Raw genomic sequence first — 20,199 nt, 5'->3', positions numbered from 1 at the left:
AAAATGTTATTTTGGTGTATGTACCGTATTTATATTCATATGCATGCAGTAAAAAACGGTTATTTCAATATCACAAATATATAGTATATGTAGATAGTGAGTTGACTTGCACAATGATAATAAATCCGCCGCTTGTCGATTCTCGCAGAACAAGTTGTACGTACATCTGTCGGACCGCGGGCTGCGAGTACTTACCTACTGACATTACTGACTGGTTGTATGAGTCCAGCCAGTATCCACCACTTGTACAAATAAACCAAAACAATTAACGTCGTATTGGGCGTATTTTACTCGGTTGTCTATTGTGTGAACGCACACCTTTGTGATAAGAGAATGGACCATACAATAAGACGCGGATGGGGCGCACTAAGATGAGCGTGCGGGGTGGCCGAGGGTGCAGGAGGGGCGGGGGGGCGGCCGCCAGCTGGTCGGGACGAGCAAAAACCTTAACAAAAAATCCAAAGAAGCCTCGCGCGCTCATTATCTGTACCGTTTCTGGAACGTTCACCGATTGGGTAGGGTTGCCATCCGTCCGAGTTTCCCCGGAGTTGTCCTAGTTTAGAGAGCATCCGGGGAGCGTCCGGAGTAATGTCATATTTTTAGTAAGGTATAATTATAAAGTATATTAATATATTGAGTTTTATTTTAAGAAAAAATAAATCAAACTGATTATTAAAACAATTTGTAACAAACTGTAATAAGATTCTGTTTTATTAGGTACATTTGAAATGATGATAAAAAATTACTACATTTAATTTTAAGATTTGAAAATAAATAAAAATATGATTTATGGCATTTTTAACTATTTTCTATTACACTAACTATGTTTAAAAAACCTGTTGACATGTCCGGGTTGTGGACTCTAAAATCTGGTGTTTTCCCGCGTCATGTGTTGGTTTCTAAATTTTAGAGCTGATTTGACAACCCTACGATTGGGTATTGTGACAGCGTTATATTTTAATATCTACACACTTTAACTGTATACATCTGTATAATTTTGCTTATTGCATCTTATAACGACATGGGTATAGCACTCTCTCCATGACTCTCTCTACATGACTGTGTGTGATAATAATACAGCACTTTATATATACATATACATAAAATTGGAGTGTCTGTTTGTAATGCATATTAATATAAATACGGTACATACACCAAAATAACATTTTTTACAATTTTGGTCTGTCTGTTTGTTCCGGCTAATCTCTGAAATGGCTGGACCGATTTTGACGGGACTTTTTTTGACAGGTAATTGATGTAATAAGGACTAACTTAGGCTACTTTTATTTTACATCAATAAAGTTAATTTCCACGTGGACGAAGTCGCGGGAACAGTTAGTTATACAATATTATTTACAAAAAGAGAACTTTACATAGAGGTAAGCTAAATAAAAGGCTGCCTTGTTGCTAAAAGTAGATTCTAACGTCTGTAATTTAAAGTTAACCGGGGAGATAGAAGCATTGAGCAAAAAAAATATAGGTGATGCATACAATAATAGAAACAAAAACTTACACATACAAATACTAGGTAGGTAAACAAGTACAAAAATAAAATATAATGTTGTGTAGGTACTAGGCCAATACGCAGTGACGTCATATTCTAATACATATGGACGAAACCAAAATGAAACTCATAGATTTTTTATACATGAATTGTCGTATATTATTACGAGCTACTCGCCCCGGCTTCGCCCGGGTGTACGTGTATTATACATATAAACCTTCCTCTGGAATCACTCCAGCTTAGAAAAAAACCACTTCAAAATCCGTTGCGTAGTTTTAAAAATTTAAGCATACATAGGGACGGACAGACAGCGACAGCGACTTTGTTTTATACTATGTAATGATTTACATTGTTTTTAAATATCAACTTGATAAAAACATCACAAGATTTAATACCACAATTTAAAAAAATCATCATATAGAGATATGACTTGTAAATAAAGTATATAAAAACCCGATCAGATGTACGAATAAATTAATAGCTATTGTTGGTATTATTGCGACGTGCGCCGCCCACCGACAACACACTGGCCGTCCGGTCCGGCATACTGTACACTGTACACACACTCGGGTGCAGCGTGCAGTAAGAGAAGCCCTGCGAGCTCGCAGATAAGAATGTGACAGCTGCGCGTGCGCGGAATTCACACCTGCCGCCGCCCGCCGCCCGCCGCGCCGGCCGGGCTGCCTCGCTCTGTGCTCGTCTTACACATACGTAACGCAACATAAGTGTGCAGAGATTGTTAAACTATATTAGTGAATATTTGTTAAATGTTTGTTTGCAATATTCAATATACATTCGGTGTTATTCATAAAACTTAAGAAGCCTTTATAAGCCCACTATAACAGAGCTATAAAGGCTTTATAAAAATCTCTATTTATAAACGCTCTATAAAGCTCTTATAACTGTTCATTAGCAATCAGTTCTATAAACCCTCTATAAACCTATGATAAACCTCTGATAGTGAAAAACGTTATTCATAAACGCTCTATAGCGGTCCGATAAAGTTAAAACGTCAAATAGCGAGCCTATAAAGTTAACAGAGCCGACTCCCTACTTTAGCGGCATTTTAACCTAAAAATTGTGAAATAATTATTCCGTTAATTAATAAAATGGAAGCAATTACGACCATTTCTACAATTAATTTAATTAATATGTCAAGAATTCGCCAAAAAAAAACATTTAAAAAAAAAGTCAATCCATTTCTTTTACCAGATAAGTGCTTTAAATATAAATACCGATTCAATAAAAGTACTGCTCGATATATAATTTCCTTGGTGTACGATCAACTAAAACAAGATCCCAGAGGTGGTGCCGTTTCTCCAGAGTTGCAAGTATTAACTGCTTTGAGGTGTTGGGGACGAAGAGAGGTAAGTTTTTTTTACAATACATTCATCAATCATATATTTATATATATATAGGATAATGTAAGTTTTTATATGTAAGTTTTCATACAATTCAAACTCATAATTAATCTTGATATCTTTCATTTCATAGGTTCAGGATGATTGTGCTGATCTTCATGGACTCAGTCAACCCACAGTTAGTAGGATATGTAGTAGAGTGGCAAAGGCAATTGCTCAGCTTGCTTCCACTTTTATAAAAATGCCAGAAACTGTCACAGAGGAACGGTCTTGTATGACAAATTTTGAAAGTCTGGCTGGTTTTCCAGGGGTTACAGGGGCTATAGACTGTACCCATATTAAAATTAAAAAAACAGGTGGTGATGCAGCCCAATATTACATAAATAGGAAAGGATATTATTCTTTGAATGTGCAGGTGATAAAATTATGTATTATGTGTAAAACATATCTATATTGTTTGATTAACTAATTATCATTACATAGTATAAAACAAAGTCACATTAAAACTATACAATGCATGTTGAAGGGGGTTATAATAGATTCAAGAGGAAGGTTTATATATATATATATATGTACTAGTAATGTATAAAGTACTTAATTATTTTGATTTTAGGTTGTCTGTGATGCAAAACTTGTAATAAGAGATGTTGTAGCAAGATGGAGGGGCAGTACTCATGACAGTAGAATATTTACTGAGTCAATTATAAAAGAAAGGTTTAATAATGGTCACTTTAGAGGACGTTTACTCGGTGACTCAGGGTATCCACTTCTGCCCTACCTTTTTACACCAATTTTGCATCCTGTATGTAGAAAGGAAGAAAGGTATAACTCTGCCCATATCAAAACACGGAATAGTGTGGAAAGATGTTTTGGAGTGTGGAAACAGAGATTCCAATGTTTACTACATGGATTAAGTGTATCGCTGGAAAATGGAAAGGCAGTTATAGTGGCTTTAGCTGTGCTCCACAATATCGCTATGAGTAGGAATGACGATATATTAGGTAATTCTTTTAATGAAACACTACTTTATTTATTTCAATATTATTTAATAAACACAATTTTTACAAAAAATTTACAATACAAGTTTTTGTACAAACACTAATTTGTTTACTATGAAATGATTATCAACTTCAGTGCATTCATAATTTGCACTGTTACACAATTATTACAACTAGCGGTTGCCTGTGACTTCATATGAAAATGTATTTTTGTAAAAATCTTCCAGAATTAATTATTTTTGAAGCCTCACAGGTCTGCTATGAATATGTAACTTTCAAACTATTTATCCAGATTATGTGTAAAGGACAAAGTTTTAATGTAGTTTATACATTGTTGTTATTTATATCTTCTGATATATGATGCAGTCACAGTCATCCATTGAATATAGTTATACAGACATGTTTCTAATCCTTGTTGTTTAAGCTGTGTTTTGATAAGTATCAATACATTATATTTTTCAATAAATTATGGGCCTGTAAAGTAATAATATTATTAATTTCAGAATATGAGAATCTTGAAGAGGTTACCATTCAATCACAACATCAAATTGATGAAGGAATGGGCAATGGTGCTGTAAGAAGACACTCTCGATATATTTTGGATACATTTATACAAAATAATTTTTAATAAAATAAATTATGTTAATTTACTTTGTTTACTATATTTTATATTTAACTTGTTACAAAAATATTTTTATCCATAACTTCCAGCCATCCTTTCTTTTTACAGTTGTTGGTATTCGTATCCGTATTCTCTCTAGTACGGCGACACGATCGCGGATCAATTCCAACAATAAATTCTATCAAAAATAAGGTATGCATTAAATGAATGTAATAAAAAGTTAAAACAAGTGAAATTCAAAGTCGTACATAAAAAATAATTTACTTGATCCAAAACTGGATAAATTAACAAATATTGATAAGTAAACACAATCTTACCTTGTCGTCTTCCAACCAATTTTCGCTTCGTGCTCTCTTTTGTTTATCCATTTTAAAATTTACTAGACAATGAAATCCGTAATATGTAATCAATCCGTTAATTCTAATCAAGGAACATAATACTCTAAAGAGATTCTAATTCTAACGAATTGTAACTATATTAAAACAATCGTAAATTATAACATGCAATTTGTAAATAAAACAATCGTTTTGACAGGACCAGTGTTGCCAACGATGTTTTATTGAATCCACTATATAGCAAAGAAACCTCGAGTTTTACAAAATATTTAAATCAATATTAATGAATTAATAAAACTACTTGAAACCATTATATTAAAAATTTGCATAAAAATACATGCATATTCAAACCAAAAATCATTGTAATATTTAAAAACAATGTAAAAATACTTCTATCTTCCCTTAACTTTATTAAATAGAAATACAATTACAATAATAAAATACAATTTTATATATATTCAATAGGAAAATGAATAAAACTGTATTAATTTACATAATTTGTTCAATACTGGAGGAGTTAATTCTGCTAGATTTAGTGGTGAAGCAACTAAAATAGCAACACTGATTACGTCACCTGCGTATATGGTAAAACAGTCCAACGTCAAGATTGCAACATAATGATAAAAACAGTCCTATAAACCTCTATTAGTTAGCGAGGCTTTATAATAGGTTTATGAATAACGCACTTCTATAAACCTTCAATAGCGCTAATGAACGTTTTAACTAATGAGCTCTATAAACCTTCAATAAGTTTTTTTATGAATAAGACCGATTGTCTACAACTGTTTAATAATTTTTCTGAACTACCTGACACGTAATTGAGAAAAAATATTAAACAAAATAATTAAAGTTTCTCAACTCCTTATTGTAGCATTATGGAATCAAATCAAATCAGAAATCATTTATTCGTGTGGGGCATTTTAGTTGTTTATGAACGTAATTTATTTTATATTAATATATTTTCCCTACACAACTTTCCAAATGGAAATGAATATTTAAATCTACTAGGCTGTAAAAATACTGAACTAATAAAGAACACGGACGCACTAGTTACAAGTGGTAGTGTCCAGCTGTACTCAGGTCATTACAGCAGATTGCAGTTACTTTTGGTACAATTGTCAAACCACGCTCGTTACAGTATGTTTTTACTTTTTTAAACCCTAAATATTTCATTATTTTTCGTTAGATCGCAACTGAATGTACTTTACCTTTTTTAGTATTTTTTACATGCCTAAGAGGAAAAAATATTACTTACACAAATGTATTAGTTTTATAATTTAACTTCGATTTTAGTAGCAACGAAACTATTATGGCTTTGAGATAATCCTCTTCGATTCTTAATTAATACGTATCTTATTATGTGTGTGTCTGCGTAACGTGTTGTTGTTACTCTCGTGTTGATCGTATGTTAGTGTTATTAAAATTTATTTAGATCTAAATCATACATTCGTTTGAGTTAAACAATACGTTTGACGTTCAACGTATTCGACAAATCAATTTAATTGTAGCATATGGATTTCCATTGACGTTGCCTCTGAAATCACACTATTATTTTATAGTAACGTAAATACGCCCGCGTGACGGTAACTACTAAACTACAATTAATAATTAATTTAAGTGTCTACTATTTTAACAAATAATTACAACAGTACGAAATTTTACGTGGAAGAAAATACAATACGAGTTAGCTCGCGTATTCAGTCTTCTTTATCAGTCGGGCTGGTTTTTGACCGTATCAATAGTCCATAAGACCCACCGCGGTCGACTCGTAGATCGTCATCTTAAGGGAACGAGAGAAGGCGTAAGATAGGGGCAGGCAGTGCGCATGCAGCCAGGGTGGTGTGGTGATGAGAGCGCCAGGTGTGCGCGGCAGGTGGCGGCCGCGTGTGCAGCGCCGCCACCTGCCGGCCCGCACCAATCACGCCGCGGCCCGCGCCTATATAGCCCGGGAGCCGCGGCCGGGCCGCACACTGCGCACACTGCGCACACTGCCGCCGCGGCCCGCGAGCCGTCACCGTGCAGCGACACTCGCTACGCGCGCATTTCGAAATGATTATCTGCCTCTCAGGATTTGTGATCGCCGGGTCCGTATATTATTATTTTGATGCTGATGTTAATATCATAGTGTGTCCTCTTGTACTTGATTAATTCGGAGCAATTGTGCGGTACGAGGTACCTGCTGAGGCGAATTATTTTAATAGTGGTCAATAAAACATTTGTGAATTTTAAAAAGTATATATTTTAAGTCGTTCTACAAGTTGTTGATATTGTGGCGTGTTTTTAAGTGACTGGAATAGCAAACAAGTTGACGGCCACAAATGGCAAACGTGACTGTAACACATGGGGATAACGAAATATGTTGTGATACCTTCCATGGATTGCCATTCCCCAGAAGTAGGATGTTATTAGTGTTACATATCAACAGGTCACAATGAAGCTAGTAGTTGGTAATAATAGCTAAGTGGGATTCGTACAGCTCTACATTGTACCAAGCCTCCCTCTGGCTCTAGTGTAGTGTCGTTGACCAGACCATGTTAAGTACTATTATATATTAGAATCGGAAGTAGTTTATATTACCAGGCAATACATCAACTAAAAAATAACTATAATTGTTTAATGTAATAAATGTTGAGAGTGTTATCATTACAAGTGGTGTCATTTCATGTTACAGTGCGTCGCCAACATCGATACCCATGTCAGCACACAACGACGTGGTAAGTATACAAAGTTTTTATATTAATATTTTATTAGTTTGTAGGTTTACATTATTATTTGAGTACAATGTTTAATATGTATATATCAGATAGGAACATCCAGACAATCTCTGAAACTACTTTATCGAGTTGAAAAATTCATTAACTTACATGTATTACACCTTCCTGTACTTGTATTATACATATAAACCTTCCTCTAGAATCACTCTATCTATTTAAAAAAAACACTTCAAACCCCGTTGCGTAGTTTTAAAGATTTAGGCATACATAGGGACGGACAGACAGCGACAGCGACTATGTTTTATACTATGTATTAAAGGATATTTAATTAAAAATGGAAAAAGGATCCGGTAAAGTGTATGACGACAATATGCTCTTTTGCGGCGCTGATTTTAAACCGCACAATTTTCTCCCAAGTTTGAACTTCATAACAAATACTGCTGCTTTAGAAATAATCTTTATATTTGAATAAAGTTTAATATTTAAGCACTTTTGAATAGTCACATTTTTTTATTCTACCGCCTATTCGGTACTCAGACTCATCATAATAAGAATGAGCAAGAAATTTGTGTGTTGCTCTTTTAAATAAATGTTGTTTTAATTAGATTTACATTAACAACGATATGCGACAATCAACATAGAAACCGCTACGCACTTAATCTCTGTTCAATCAGAACTCAACATTGTCAACGCTATAAATATTAAGTTAGATATAACAGTGATGTGTATGATGCTTGATTCATTATATATATGAACTGTGTATGGTAACATTATATGGTATGTGTTAACATGGTGGTGGTGTTGTTGTCAGGGCGTGGGTGTGACGGTGGGCGTGGTGGGCGGCTGCGAGCGTGTGGCGGTGCGCTACGCCCCGCACCAGCACCAGCTGCTGCAGCAGTTCACGCCCGCCCTCAGAACAGGTACCACTGCACTTTTATCAGCTTTTGGATCCGGCGATATATGTTGACGTTAGCCATTTTGAAGTTTATTTCTAAAAGTGGGGATATCTACGCGATTTACAGGTTTAGGAGTTGGAAGTTGTTACCACTAGACTTACATTTAAGTGGAGCAGTGCGGCGCCCGCTCGCTATATGCCAATACATTAAATACGCTGTCATTCCCCACCAATGAAGTGTCATGTTTGTTAGCCGACGATGTTATTGACATTTTTATTTTTGACGGCCGCGGTTTTGTATTCATTTAGGACACCACCTTACTTTCGATGGTCGCGGGTTCGATTCCTCGCACGGTACAAACATTTGTATGGAGATGTTTTCTAAGTATATTATTTATGTATTTACAAAAAAGATGTATTTATGCATTTATTATGTATCTTGGGATGGCGCTGTGCAAATTGTCCTTAGATATTATCATTATTATTAAATTTATTTATTTACAAACTGGAAACCAGCGCTGGACGCCCATCAGTCCATATTGGCAATAAATAGATTTATTATTATTATTTATTTAAATTTGACCTCTTGAATCAATAATTATAATAAAAAAAAACCAGCTATTTATTTTTCTTATGGATTGTGTTATGGAAATCCGTTCGTATATGACGCATGACACATTACTCGCTGTGTATACGTATATGTGTAGTTGTCGCTCCACTCAACAGTTGTGTTTGGTAAACACTGTCTCAGTGATCGACGTGTGGTCGTTGTTCAGGTGTGGGCCGCTCCAGCAGCAGCTCGGCCGAGTCGGTGTCCAGCCACAGCGCGTCGCCCCCGCCCCCGTCCGGACATGCGCCCCCGCCGCACTCCGGACACCCGCCGCACCCCGGACACGCGCCACACCCCGGACACGCGCCACACCCCGGACACCCGCCGCACCCCGGCTACCCGCCACACCCGGGACTCTCGTGCCACACCGCCATGCTAGCCCATTCGCCCCCCTATAGGCATTCGTGAGTGTCATATCCCAATCTCTTACTTTTTTACATCTCCAAAAAATACCATTAAATGTTCATAGTTTTGTAAGTTGTGGTTAGAGCTTGATGTAGGAGGGGATTCATGCCATGATTTCCTCAGTATATATAATATATATGGTTTTTTTTTCGTTATGGCGGGGCACCAGTGGAGGATGTTAAGATGAGCATGAGGTCAGGTCAGTTAGCCCATTCTGGTGCATATACCATGAATTTGTCACGATGGTTTCCAGGAATCACGTGAAGCTGACATGGTACCACATTACTAATCCTCTTCCGGGGGGAAAGGTAATTGTTAGTAATAAGGACTCTTGACTCCATTACTAGCAATGTACGGTACATTGCTAGTAATGGAGTCAAGAGTCAGGTTGACCGCGTAGAGACGCGGTTCCCCCTGGAAATCATCGTGACAAATTCGCGGTGAATACGTCACGATGGGCTAACTGACCTGACCTCATGTTGGTCTTATCATACTCCACTGGTGCCCCGCCGGCGTAAACAGTAAGCGCAGGCGAGAGCACCAAACCATTATCATCAGTAAAAAAATCTCGCTCCCCCCGGGGATGACCAGGTTACTCTCATACATATACATACATGTATATAATGTTCGTTGGTCTGTGTGCGTCGCCAGGCGGGTGCGCACGCTGTACGCGTGCCTGGGCGAGTCGGAGGGCGAGCTGTCGTTCGAGCCGAACCAGATCATCACGAACGTGACGGCGTCCGTGGAGCCGGGCTGGCTGCGCGGCACGCTCAACGGGAAGACGGGCCTCGTGCCCGAGAACTACATCGAGCCGCTGCCCTAGGGCTCCGCCGCCGCCCTCACCCACCACACCAAATACACGCGTTCCCTTCTAGTATTATGTTGTTGATTATTTTGTACGTATTTGTATATTTTGTACATTGTAAATAAGAGTTTGTTGATATTTATATTTATAATATATTTTATGTTGTGAGTTTTGTACCAAATATAATGTATCGTCCGCAGTGGACGCTAGTTATAAACACTAATTTAAACGGAATACTTCTAGTTTCATTCGAGTGTACTACCCGCTACGTGTACTTACTTCATATTAACATTAACACTGATCGACTGTGTGGTGGTCGCCACTTGGTCCGCGTGTACCTCACGTGGTCTCCCAAATGAGGTGGTAAGAGTCGGTGTCAAATGTCGTCAAGTAAATATAAACACGGAAGTTTGTATGTAGGTGCGGAGGTACTGAACGGATTTTTAAAAAACGTATGCCTATACATTAGAATAACACAGGCTATAATTAAAAAAGACATGTGATATTGCAAATGTCAAATCTGAACAATAATTACCATCAGACCCAACATTTGGGGCAGTTAAAATGTCCTACATGAATAAATGTCTTAGATTTGATTTAAATCTACGTGTATTATCTACGTCTCCACGGCTATACCGCACAATTTTGCTATAAATGTAGATGGAACTTAAGAAACGAAAATGGTAACTCCACGTACTAATCATGACATGACCAATATGAGCATAGCATAGTAATGAGAAATTTTGAAACGGGGAAATGCGATACAGACGTCACGAGGGACCTACTAAAGTACGATTATTAATTCCAGTCGGTAAAATGACAAGTGCAACTGTCACTGATACAAAAAAGGGTGACCCGCTACAATAGTGATGTTCGGCCATCAATAGACTTAGACATTTAGTCATGCTTATTGCATATTTTATTTTATTATAGGTAGGTTTTTTTTATTGTAAATATTTAACACATACCGTATTAAATAATACGACACTGCAACACTGGAAATGTCATTTTACTGACTGGAATTAATAATCTTACTTTATAATGTAATTCAGACGCACTACGTCAGTACTAGTGATGTTAGGGAGCTCCGTAACCGTAACCGAAACTATCGGATATACGATAGTTTCGATTACGTTAACCGAACCCTTATGTAACCATTTGTATTTTACTTTAAAATTCCTTAAAAAAAAATATATATAATATAATCCGAAATAATTTCATATCCGCATCTGAATCCGGTATAATAATTATTACTATATCCGAAACCTATCCGTATCCGAATTTTCATATCCATAACATCCCTGGTCAGTACTGAGTGTTGTACTGTTCTTATATACATAGCACACGACGCAGGCATCAGCAGCGCGCAGTGATCATCATGTACAGTGGCTGCCATAGGGGGTGGCGAACAGGGCAATCGCCCGGGCCTCTCGTAACAGCCAAAGCAAATTTGAAACAACCAGTGTCAAGTTGCAAAAACTACCCAATTTAGGCACTTAATCACAAGTAAAAAAAACTATGTAAAATAAGGCAGTTTTCTTGAATCGGCGGAACATTTCCGCATAATTGTTAGAGCCTCGCAATGGGTGTGGGTAATGTGCCGCGCTGATCATGTAGTACTACCACAGATAATATAATATTACTAGATAGAGCTAGAAGCTGCCAGATACCTTCGACTGTATATCTTCGTTCAAAAATGCCACTTATTTCATTGTTAGTTTTTATTGTAGCGTCATGCTAGGTCCCTTACTTAGGTAACGTAAATGAATGTAACAGAAAAAAACAGTTCACATAAATTCAATATAATAATCACAATATAAAGAGATGTTGTATTACAGTGTTCGTTTACACAAACTAGTTACAAACTGTAAGTATACTTTATAATACAAGCAACAAACAAAGCACTAACGATGTCACACCACACGTGTGTCTTGTTATTTAATGCATTTATTTCATAATCATTTCATTTTTAGGCAGAGATGAATGAAAATACAATTATTTGCTGTAAAATATTACAATGATCAATTGTATATGTGAAGATTATTTATACGACAAGTGCTCGGAGGATGTCTCCTTTCATCTCATATATCAGCGGCAAAAGGAACACCTTTAAAATATTATAAGCCATTAATTAAAATTATTACAACGTACGACGTTCAACGACAACTGTGTTGTACAACTGTCCTGTGCCTACATACAGGATCTATTCAATAATTTCGTTGCAGGTGTCGTGTCGTATAAAGTACGAGACCCAACACACGTGAAGGCTTCAATGCCTCTCCTTTGGTTGTGTAGAAACTCAACATTTTTATATTTAATTTAATAGACTTATTTACAAATACTTTAAAACTATCTTACATCACAATTTCTACCTTAAAGCACACTTTGAGGTATGGGAGCGCTACTGGACGCGCGACGCAGCGACACGTGAACAACAAACTGCCCACAATATACAATACAATACAATACAATATACAGACGTACACAACTGTAAGTAGAGCGCTCGGAGCGCAACAAACATTGAAACAAACATAGCACGTGCAACACTCGCCTCAAAGCGTATAACTGCCGACGAACAAAGGTACTTGGGTAATATTTCAAACATTTCCTAATTATAATTCATTAAACATAATACAAACAAGAGTAATGTATATATATTTAAAGTATATATGTATATGTATGAATCGTCACATTCGTCAATAACCGATGATTTGCTCCGCTCTACAAGAAATGTCCACAAATTAGTTAGGCCCAACACGACTCGTGTACACATATATATATACACGCTGATGTGTCACTAAAAACAATTTGTTTCTAATTATGACAGTCTATATTTACAGTGCACAAAAGTTGAAAATGTAACTATACAATATTTACAATATAACAAATTATTATATTTGTGCTAATGCCGCGACGTAGATGGCGGTGATTGTGTGTGTGTGTGTGTGTGTGTGTGTGTACAGCCGCACCCGGACACTGAACGGTGCGGTGCACAGTCGGAGACAATTATAAAACTGCGCCCTCAGCCATACATGTAATAAAGCTATGCAGTAGGTTAACACTATAGCAATATCAATGTATTTACATTTATACACATGTTACGGATGCATTATATCACATCGTGCATCCTGACCACACTACCTACTTGTAATGATACATTTGCAAGCTCAGAAATAACTTGAAACTCGATTGAGTAAAATAAATTATGGTGTATGTTATACAATTACGATATATAACTTATATTCATAATGTTATATCTAAATTAATGAACTACATTATAATATGTATATGACAAAATAAGGTCTAAATTTGCAATTCACTTAGACATCTTATATACAACGGACACCGCGCCGAGCTACACTACTGTACATGAATGATAAAAACAAAACATTGTTCCATATCCACGTATGAATATGTACACACATGCGTGGTATACAGTTGTACATGTCACGAACGTGAATGTCGCCAATATGTCGTTGAGAAGGAAACCTGTGGTCCATCAGGTTCTTATTTATTAGCTTCACAAAAACACATTCACTAGGTTTATGTTTCTACAATTCAGAAATGTTGACAATCATTTTACAGTACAGTAGTAGGAGGTCACAGTGGCAGGGAGTCATGCTGCACTCAAGCTTTAGAGTATTTCGAAAACGAGATAGATGGCATTTTCTTATTAGCAGCAACAGCGATCGGAATATCTACCAAGCGACAGAGAACGACTCAGTAAACTGCCACTGCAGCGACCTACTACCAGCGATTTCTAGTATGCTAAATAAAAGTAGTTCTAATATTACGTCGAGGTATAGAGCGCTACGTAATATCTCAAAAATGAGAAGCACACACTCAATTTATGTACATTCGAACTCGGACCAAATCAACACCTCAATATTCACAGTCCATTAACTGATTAATGTAACACTTCTCACGTGAGAATAAAGTTCACAGACGCACTATCACTGTAGCAACCGAGCACCGCGCTCGCGAACTTCCAAACGAGCACGCGCCGGCGCACGACGCTGTACGAACGATTCATTTAAAGCTGTTCACCATCGAGCGCAACCGACAAAAGTTACAGTACAGAATTCTTAGAATTCGTCACACACTATCACTGTCGCGTCTATTGCCGTCCAATGTGTATGCGACCGTACAGCGTAGCGCGGGAACGAACTTCGAGGCGCACGGACGTCGCGGAGGCGGCGGCTCCACTGCGACGACGTATCGACGGGCTCGTCCGCGGTCGTCGACCTCTTCACACGGAGACGGTCTCCGGTCGGAGCGAGCGGAGAGCGCGCGCGGCGCGGGGGGTCGCGGGCGGCTAGCTGCGGCCGACCCCCGCGCCCGCGGTCGCCGCCCGGTCGGGCCACGCCGCCGCCAGCAGCTCCAGGCGGCGCGCCTCGTTGGCTCGCAGCACGCGCATCAGCGCCGCGTACTTGTCCTGCAGCGCCGCCAGCCGCGCCGCCGCCTCGTCGGCCGCGTGCCGCGCGCCGCGCCGCAGCTCGGCCAGCGCCGCGTCGCGCGCCGCCAGCGCCGCCTCCAGGTCGTGCGCGCGCGCCGCCGCCGCCTCCGCGCGGGACGCCGCCGCCTCCGCGTCCGCCTCGGCGCGCGCCGCCGCCGCCCGCAGCGCGCGCTCGTCGGCGCGCTCCCGGCCGCCGGCCGCCGCCTCCGCCGGCCGCGCCGCGCGCTCGCCGGCCAGCACCAGCTCGCGCCGCAGCCGCCGCACGTGCTCGGCGCGCCGCTCGGCCGCCAGCGCGGCGCGCGCCAGCGCCTCCACGTGGCGCGCCGCCTCGCCCGAGTCGCCGCGCGCGCGCTGCAGCTCGGCCGCGTCGGCGGCGCGCGCCGCCTCGCTCTCCCGCAGCGCGGCCTCGGCCCGCAGCCGCGCCGCCCGCTCGTCGGCCAGCGCCTGCTCGAGGCGCCGCTCGCGCTCGCGGCCCGGCTCGGGCGGCGGCGGCGCGGGCCGGCGCGCGCGCAGCTCGTCGCGCTCCAGCTGCACGGCGCGCGCGCGCTCCCGCAGCGCGGCGTTCTGCAGCTCGAGGGCGCGCACCTGCCGGCAGCGCCCCAGCAGGCGGCGGTTGCGCTCGGCGTGCGCCTCGCGCCGCCAGCGCTCGTAGGCGAGCTGCGCGTGCGCCAGCGCCAGCTGCTCGGCCAGCTCGGAGCCGCGCGCGCCGCCGCCGCCCTCGTACAGCTCCGCGAGGTACGCGTCCAGCCTCTCGCTGGGAACTACCGGCGTTTCGGATTCCCGCTCGACGATCTGCAAAATTCAAAATTTTCTGCTAATGATCGTGTAACTACTATTCCGTGTACGATTTTATATAAAAGTTGCTTGCTTTCTGACGCCGAATTTTTACGAGCACATACATCTGAAAGGGCATTATTATATATGTTGTATTGTAGGTTTTTATAATAACCACTGATTTGATGACACACGCATTCCATGCATACACGAAGGTCATTAACAAATAACAAAGGACCCAGATGGGAGCCTTGGGGAATGTCTAAAGGCACTAGATCTGAAATCTCCGTATCATTATGAGATGCGATCGATTTCTTAAGTAGGCTTCACATTATCTTAACGAAGAGCCAAAGATACCAACGTTTTCTAATTTATTAATGAGCATAGTGAGGTTCATGACATCAAAAGCTTTGCTCAAGTCAGTGTATATAACCGTCCTCAAGCACAAGTAAAATATCGTTTGAGTAATATAGTAAATTGGTTGCCGTATGTATATCTGCCTGGCAGATAACCGTGTTGTTGAGGAGTAGTGTTTCTACAATACTATAAATCAGATTTGAGAGGGATTTTGTAGCAATAGTGATAAATATGGATAGTGTAAGGGAAAATTCTAGTGAATTAGAGGTTTCTACCACGTTCATACCGGACCCTCATTTGGCAACATCATATACGGTACTAATGAACGACCAACTAAATATGTACCTGTTTTCGTGATTCGTCGGGAAGACTGCGATAGAAATCGGCCATAATGAATTCATACGGAGCCGGCCAGGTGTCCACGGTCTGCACGGCCACGGAGGCGCGGCGCGCGGCCGGCAGGCGCGGCGAGCAGGACGCGGCGCGGCGCGGCGGCGCGACGTCGCGCGACACAGTTCGCCGGGTCGCGCGGCGCGGCCGCTCCGACAGGCGCGGGTCGAGTGGCGCGGGCGGCGCGCCGTCCTCGGCGTCCGGCCACGTGCGCTCGAGCGGCGCGCGCGCCGTCAGCTCGCCCACCTCGCGGTCCAGCGGGCCCGGCGCGTCCGGCGGCGCGGGCTGCGGCCGGGACGGCTCGGGCCGCGCCAGCGCCGCGCCCGCCGGCGGAGCCCCGCCGAACGGCACCGGGGACTCCGCCGCGCGCCGCTCCAGCGCCACGCGGGCCAGCCGACCCGCGAACGCGTCCCCGCTCGGGGAGGGCTCCTTGCGGGGCGGCGACGCGGGCCGCGAGCGCCGCCCGATGGCCCGCACGGCGCCTGACTCCGGCGGGTACCGGAACTGCGGCCGCGTCTCCCGCGCCGGCGTGTTCTCCGGCGTCGCCTCCACGGCGGCCTCCGGGGGCTCCGCCGCGTCCGGCTCGGCCGGCAGCGGCGTGTTCGGGGCCGAGTCGGCGCCGCACCGGTCGCCCAGCGGGAACCAGGGCTCGGCGCCCGGCCGCAGCGCGGCGGCCGCCCGGGCCGCGTGCGCGCCCGAGCCGGCGGCGGGGGGCGCGGGGGAGGGCGGCGCGGGCCCGGGCGACGGCGCCGGCGACGGCGAGGCGGCCGGGTCCCGCAGCGACAGGCGCCGGCACTCGGCCACCACGTCGTGCGGCTCGAGGCGCGCCCAGCGCGCGGCGTCGGCCTCGTGCTGGCGCGAGCCGGTGACGAGCCCGGGGTGCAGGCGCACCGAGCCCAGCAGCGGCGCCAGGTCGCGCTGCCAGGCGTCGCGCGCGGCGGCCGCGCCCAGCGCCGCCCGCAGCGCGTCCAGCAGCGTGCACGGGTGCGTGGCGTAGAGCGCGTGGAAGAGCGCCAGCTGCGCGAGCTGCAGGTGGGCCCGGGCGGGCGGCGGCGGCGGCGGGTCGAGCGCGGCGGGCCGCAGCAGCGCGTCGGCCAGGTCGGCGCAGTGCGGCGCGGCCAGCGCGGGCGCGGCGGGCAGCAGCGCGGCCAGCGCCAGCAGCGCGTGCAGCAGCGGCAGCGGCTCGCGCTCGGAGCGCGCGGCGCGCAGCAGGTCCCTGGCGAGCGGGTGCGCGGGCAGGCGGTGCAGCCAGGGCGGGCGGCGCGCCACGAGCGGCGCCAGCGCCTGCAGCGCGTGCAGGCGCGCGGGCCGCTCGGCTCGCAGCTGCTCCTGCAGCGCGTCCAGCAGGTGGCGCGCGTGCAGCTCGGGCGCGCGCGCCAGCAGGTCGAGCGCGCGCGCGGAGCCGGTGCGCGCGTGGTAGAGCAGCAGCGCGCGCGTGAGCCAGGGCTCCCGCACGGCCCCGTACAGCGCCAGCAGCGCGTCCGAGGCCTCGCGCGCGCCCGCCGCGCCGCCCTCCAGCAGCGCGAACACCTCGCCCGCCTCGCACGCCCCGAGCATCTCCGACCACCTGCCGCATCCGCGTCACAGATTTATAGCGACCTTCGCTCTTCATAACTAACTAGCGGACTCGACAGAGACCGTCCTGTCTTACACGGAGAATATGGACTCTGTGCATTGTATCTTGATTTGTGTCACATTGACATGTAATAATGTCATATTTAACAGTATCGTCCTGTCAGTGGCTTAATTTGTTTTATGAGTTGTGTCAACATATACATACATATATATAGTAGCCCTGTTTTTGCTATAATAAAGAAATCGAGATTCATTTTTATATATTTGATAGATGTGATATTCTCAATTGATACAGACATTTAAATAAAATGAGCAACATAATCGAGAATTAATACTTAAATGGTTATTTTAAATGTTATTGTAAGTAACATATTTGAAGTTGGCATCATATATATTTTTTTAATTCATTCAACTCACTGAAAGTGTAACTTAAAATACAAATGTGCATGTCATGCATGCAGTTCTTGTCAATATTTTATATATACAATATATCTTCTGAATGTAGGAGAAAAAAATAATATAACTAAAATATTTCTTTAGGCAGCTAAAATAATCTACATGAATACATATGTGTGTCAATCAACTGTATTACATAATACCATAAGGAGACATACATCACTGGATGTGTGTGAACTACAAGTGACAGAAGATAAAATAAATTGAATCTAATGAAAGTAACTGACTCATCACAAATGGACAAGAGAAAAAATATATAAATACTGCTTTTTATATATACATATCAAGAAACACCAATATATGCCCTTATATTATTAATTTGTTATGAAATTATATTTCCTCATCTCGAAAACATAATTTTGTTTTTGAGGCCCACAGTTCAGCTTCCCAATGGAATATTGAAATCCTGCAGATTTCAGAATAATGCTCTAAAGATAATCACAAATGCACCACAAGGAATGATGGAGTATACAAGTACCACGAGATCCCAATTAATAACAAAAAAATCACTAAACTGAGTGAGAAGAAGTGAGAAGAAGCACAGACCTGAGTACCGCAATACCACAATACACCAAGTTAGTAATATGAGGTAAAAAATTAAATAGGACCATCTTTACCAACTGCTACTGTCAGTTCAGTTTAATGTAAAGTGTGAAAAATAAATCAATGTACTCATCACATTGATTTTGTTATACAAAAAAACTCTAGGTTTAGTTGACTTTTTAATAGGGCACATTTTTTTTTATAAAATAAAATACCATTGCAAATTATGACTATTTTATCAATACTGCTGGAATATTTTATGCAGTTGGAATCTTTGTTGTTTTATAGGTAACATTATGTTTCTTATACTAGTGAAAAAGAAGGATTTGATTATATTAATGTAGCCCAAAAACAGTAAGGCAGTGAATTAATAATAGCCATCCTCATTTGAGGCACATAATTATACATAATTAAGAATATAGTATCTTCAGTTTGCAGTATAGTCAAGTGTACATAGGTCTTGTCCCACAACATGGATAGCTTTGCTATATGTTTTGTTGTATGTGCATATGTTGTATGCACATACGACCGACAGTGATGAGTTACTATTGTTGGGAGTCATACAGTCTGCAATACATCTACATATGTTGACAATTGATGAGAATAAGAACTAAAACAATGCTGATAAACAATGAATTCTATCTTGCACAAAGCGCACGATAAGCGTATTACATTTCTTGTTTTTTTTTGTTTCAATTTAACGTGAAGAACTAATCTTAACCAATCACCGTAATAAACAATTTATTGAAGTTCTGTAATTAGAGATACAGAGTCCTCGGTTAGGAGTCGTGAAAAATACTCATAGATAACAATAGTGCTCAATAATTATAGTGAAATTACCAATTAGCAGTCCGGAGAGTGGATTCTTGTGTCGCTGAAGCTGGAGGAATTTTGGTATCTTTTCTACCCGCCGTTTGATATATAATTTAAAAGAACACCGACTATAGCTAGGGTGAAACGTTATTACATTTCTTATCTTCCAAAATATTATTTCTTTCTCAAAACAGCTGATTTATTCCACAATGTACCAGTACGGTAACCAACACAGAACCAGACGAAAGGATAAAAATATATAGATCATATAGATTAATAAATAATTTTATTTGACTGTTCCTCTACTTGACAGCCTGTATCGGGTTCACAGACTACTTACCGAACTATCGGATTCCGGCACTTTTTAATTTCTTCTAAATGTACATAAAATAACCAACATAATCATTTTCTGCTAACCTAAATTCCTATTGTATTTATTTACGAAGGCAAGATTTCTTTGATCCAGAAGAGAAATATTGCCTTCGTAAATAAATAAAATTGGAATTTAGGTATCATGTTTGGTAGACGAATTAAAGTAATAATGATTATAAAATTTTTATTTGTTCCTACTGGGCTAGTAGTATTT

At 42.2% G+C, this 20,199-nt stretch overlaps 2 protein-coding genes and 1 long non-coding RNA gene across 4 annotated transcripts in view; 1 reads left to right on the top strand and 2 right to left on the bottom strand.

Annotated features, from left to right (window-relative positions):
• The window catches only part of LOC131855137 (rho GTPase-activating protein Graf), a 44,324-nt gene extending 33,824 nt beyond the window's left edge, over positions 1–10,500 (top strand). Inside the window, exons 11-14 of one of the 2 annotated variants that reach the window (XM_059206383.1) lie at positions 7,492–7,534; positions 8,346–8,454; positions 9,206–9,443; positions 10,096–10,500. In XM_059206383.1, the coding sequence (XP_059062366.1) occupies positions 7,492–7,534; positions 8,346–8,454; positions 9,206–9,443; positions 10,096–10,267 (562 nt within the window). In that variant the 3' untranslated portion in view covers positions 10,268–10,500. The remainder of the gene's footprint in view (positions 1–7,491; positions 7,535–8,345; positions 8,455–9,205; positions 9,444–10,095) is intronic. The other variant, XM_059206384.1, reaches the window with a different exon arrangement.
• LOC131855139 (uncharacterized) lies at positions 3,891–4,897 on the bottom strand. Its single transcript, XR_009358095.1, has 2 exons — positions 4,803–4,897; positions 3,891–4,337 (listed from the first exon to the last, which is right to left on the bottom strand). It is a non-coding gene; the product is annotated as an uncharacterized LOC131855139 (long non-coding RNA).
• A 4,064-nt stretch (positions 10,501–14,564) lies between the features above and the next one.
• LOC131855162 (hamartin) lies at positions 14,565–19,887 on the bottom strand. Its single transcript, XM_059206406.1, has 3 exons — positions 19,641–19,887; positions 16,182–17,793; positions 14,565–15,497 (listed from the first exon to the last, which is right to left on the bottom strand). Exons 2-3 carry the CDS (start codon positions 17,781–17,783, stop codon positions 14,565–14,567), a joined length of 2,535 nt encoding a protein of 844 aa, XP_059062389.1. The 5' UTR covers positions 17,784–17,793; positions 19,641–19,887.
• Positions 19,888–20,199: the final 312 nt, after the last annotated feature.

This window comes from Achroia grisella, unplaced genomic scaffold (genome assembly GCF_030625045.1).
Source record: "Achroia grisella isolate CSIRO2021 unplaced genomic scaffold, CSIRO_AGI_Agris_v1 utg1314, whole genome shotgun sequence".
NCBI lineage: Eukaryota > Metazoa > Arthropoda > Insecta > Lepidoptera > Pyralidae > Achroia > Achroia grisella.
Note: the sequence above shows the minus strand (reverse complement) of the source record. Positions and strands in the feature narration are given on the sequence as shown.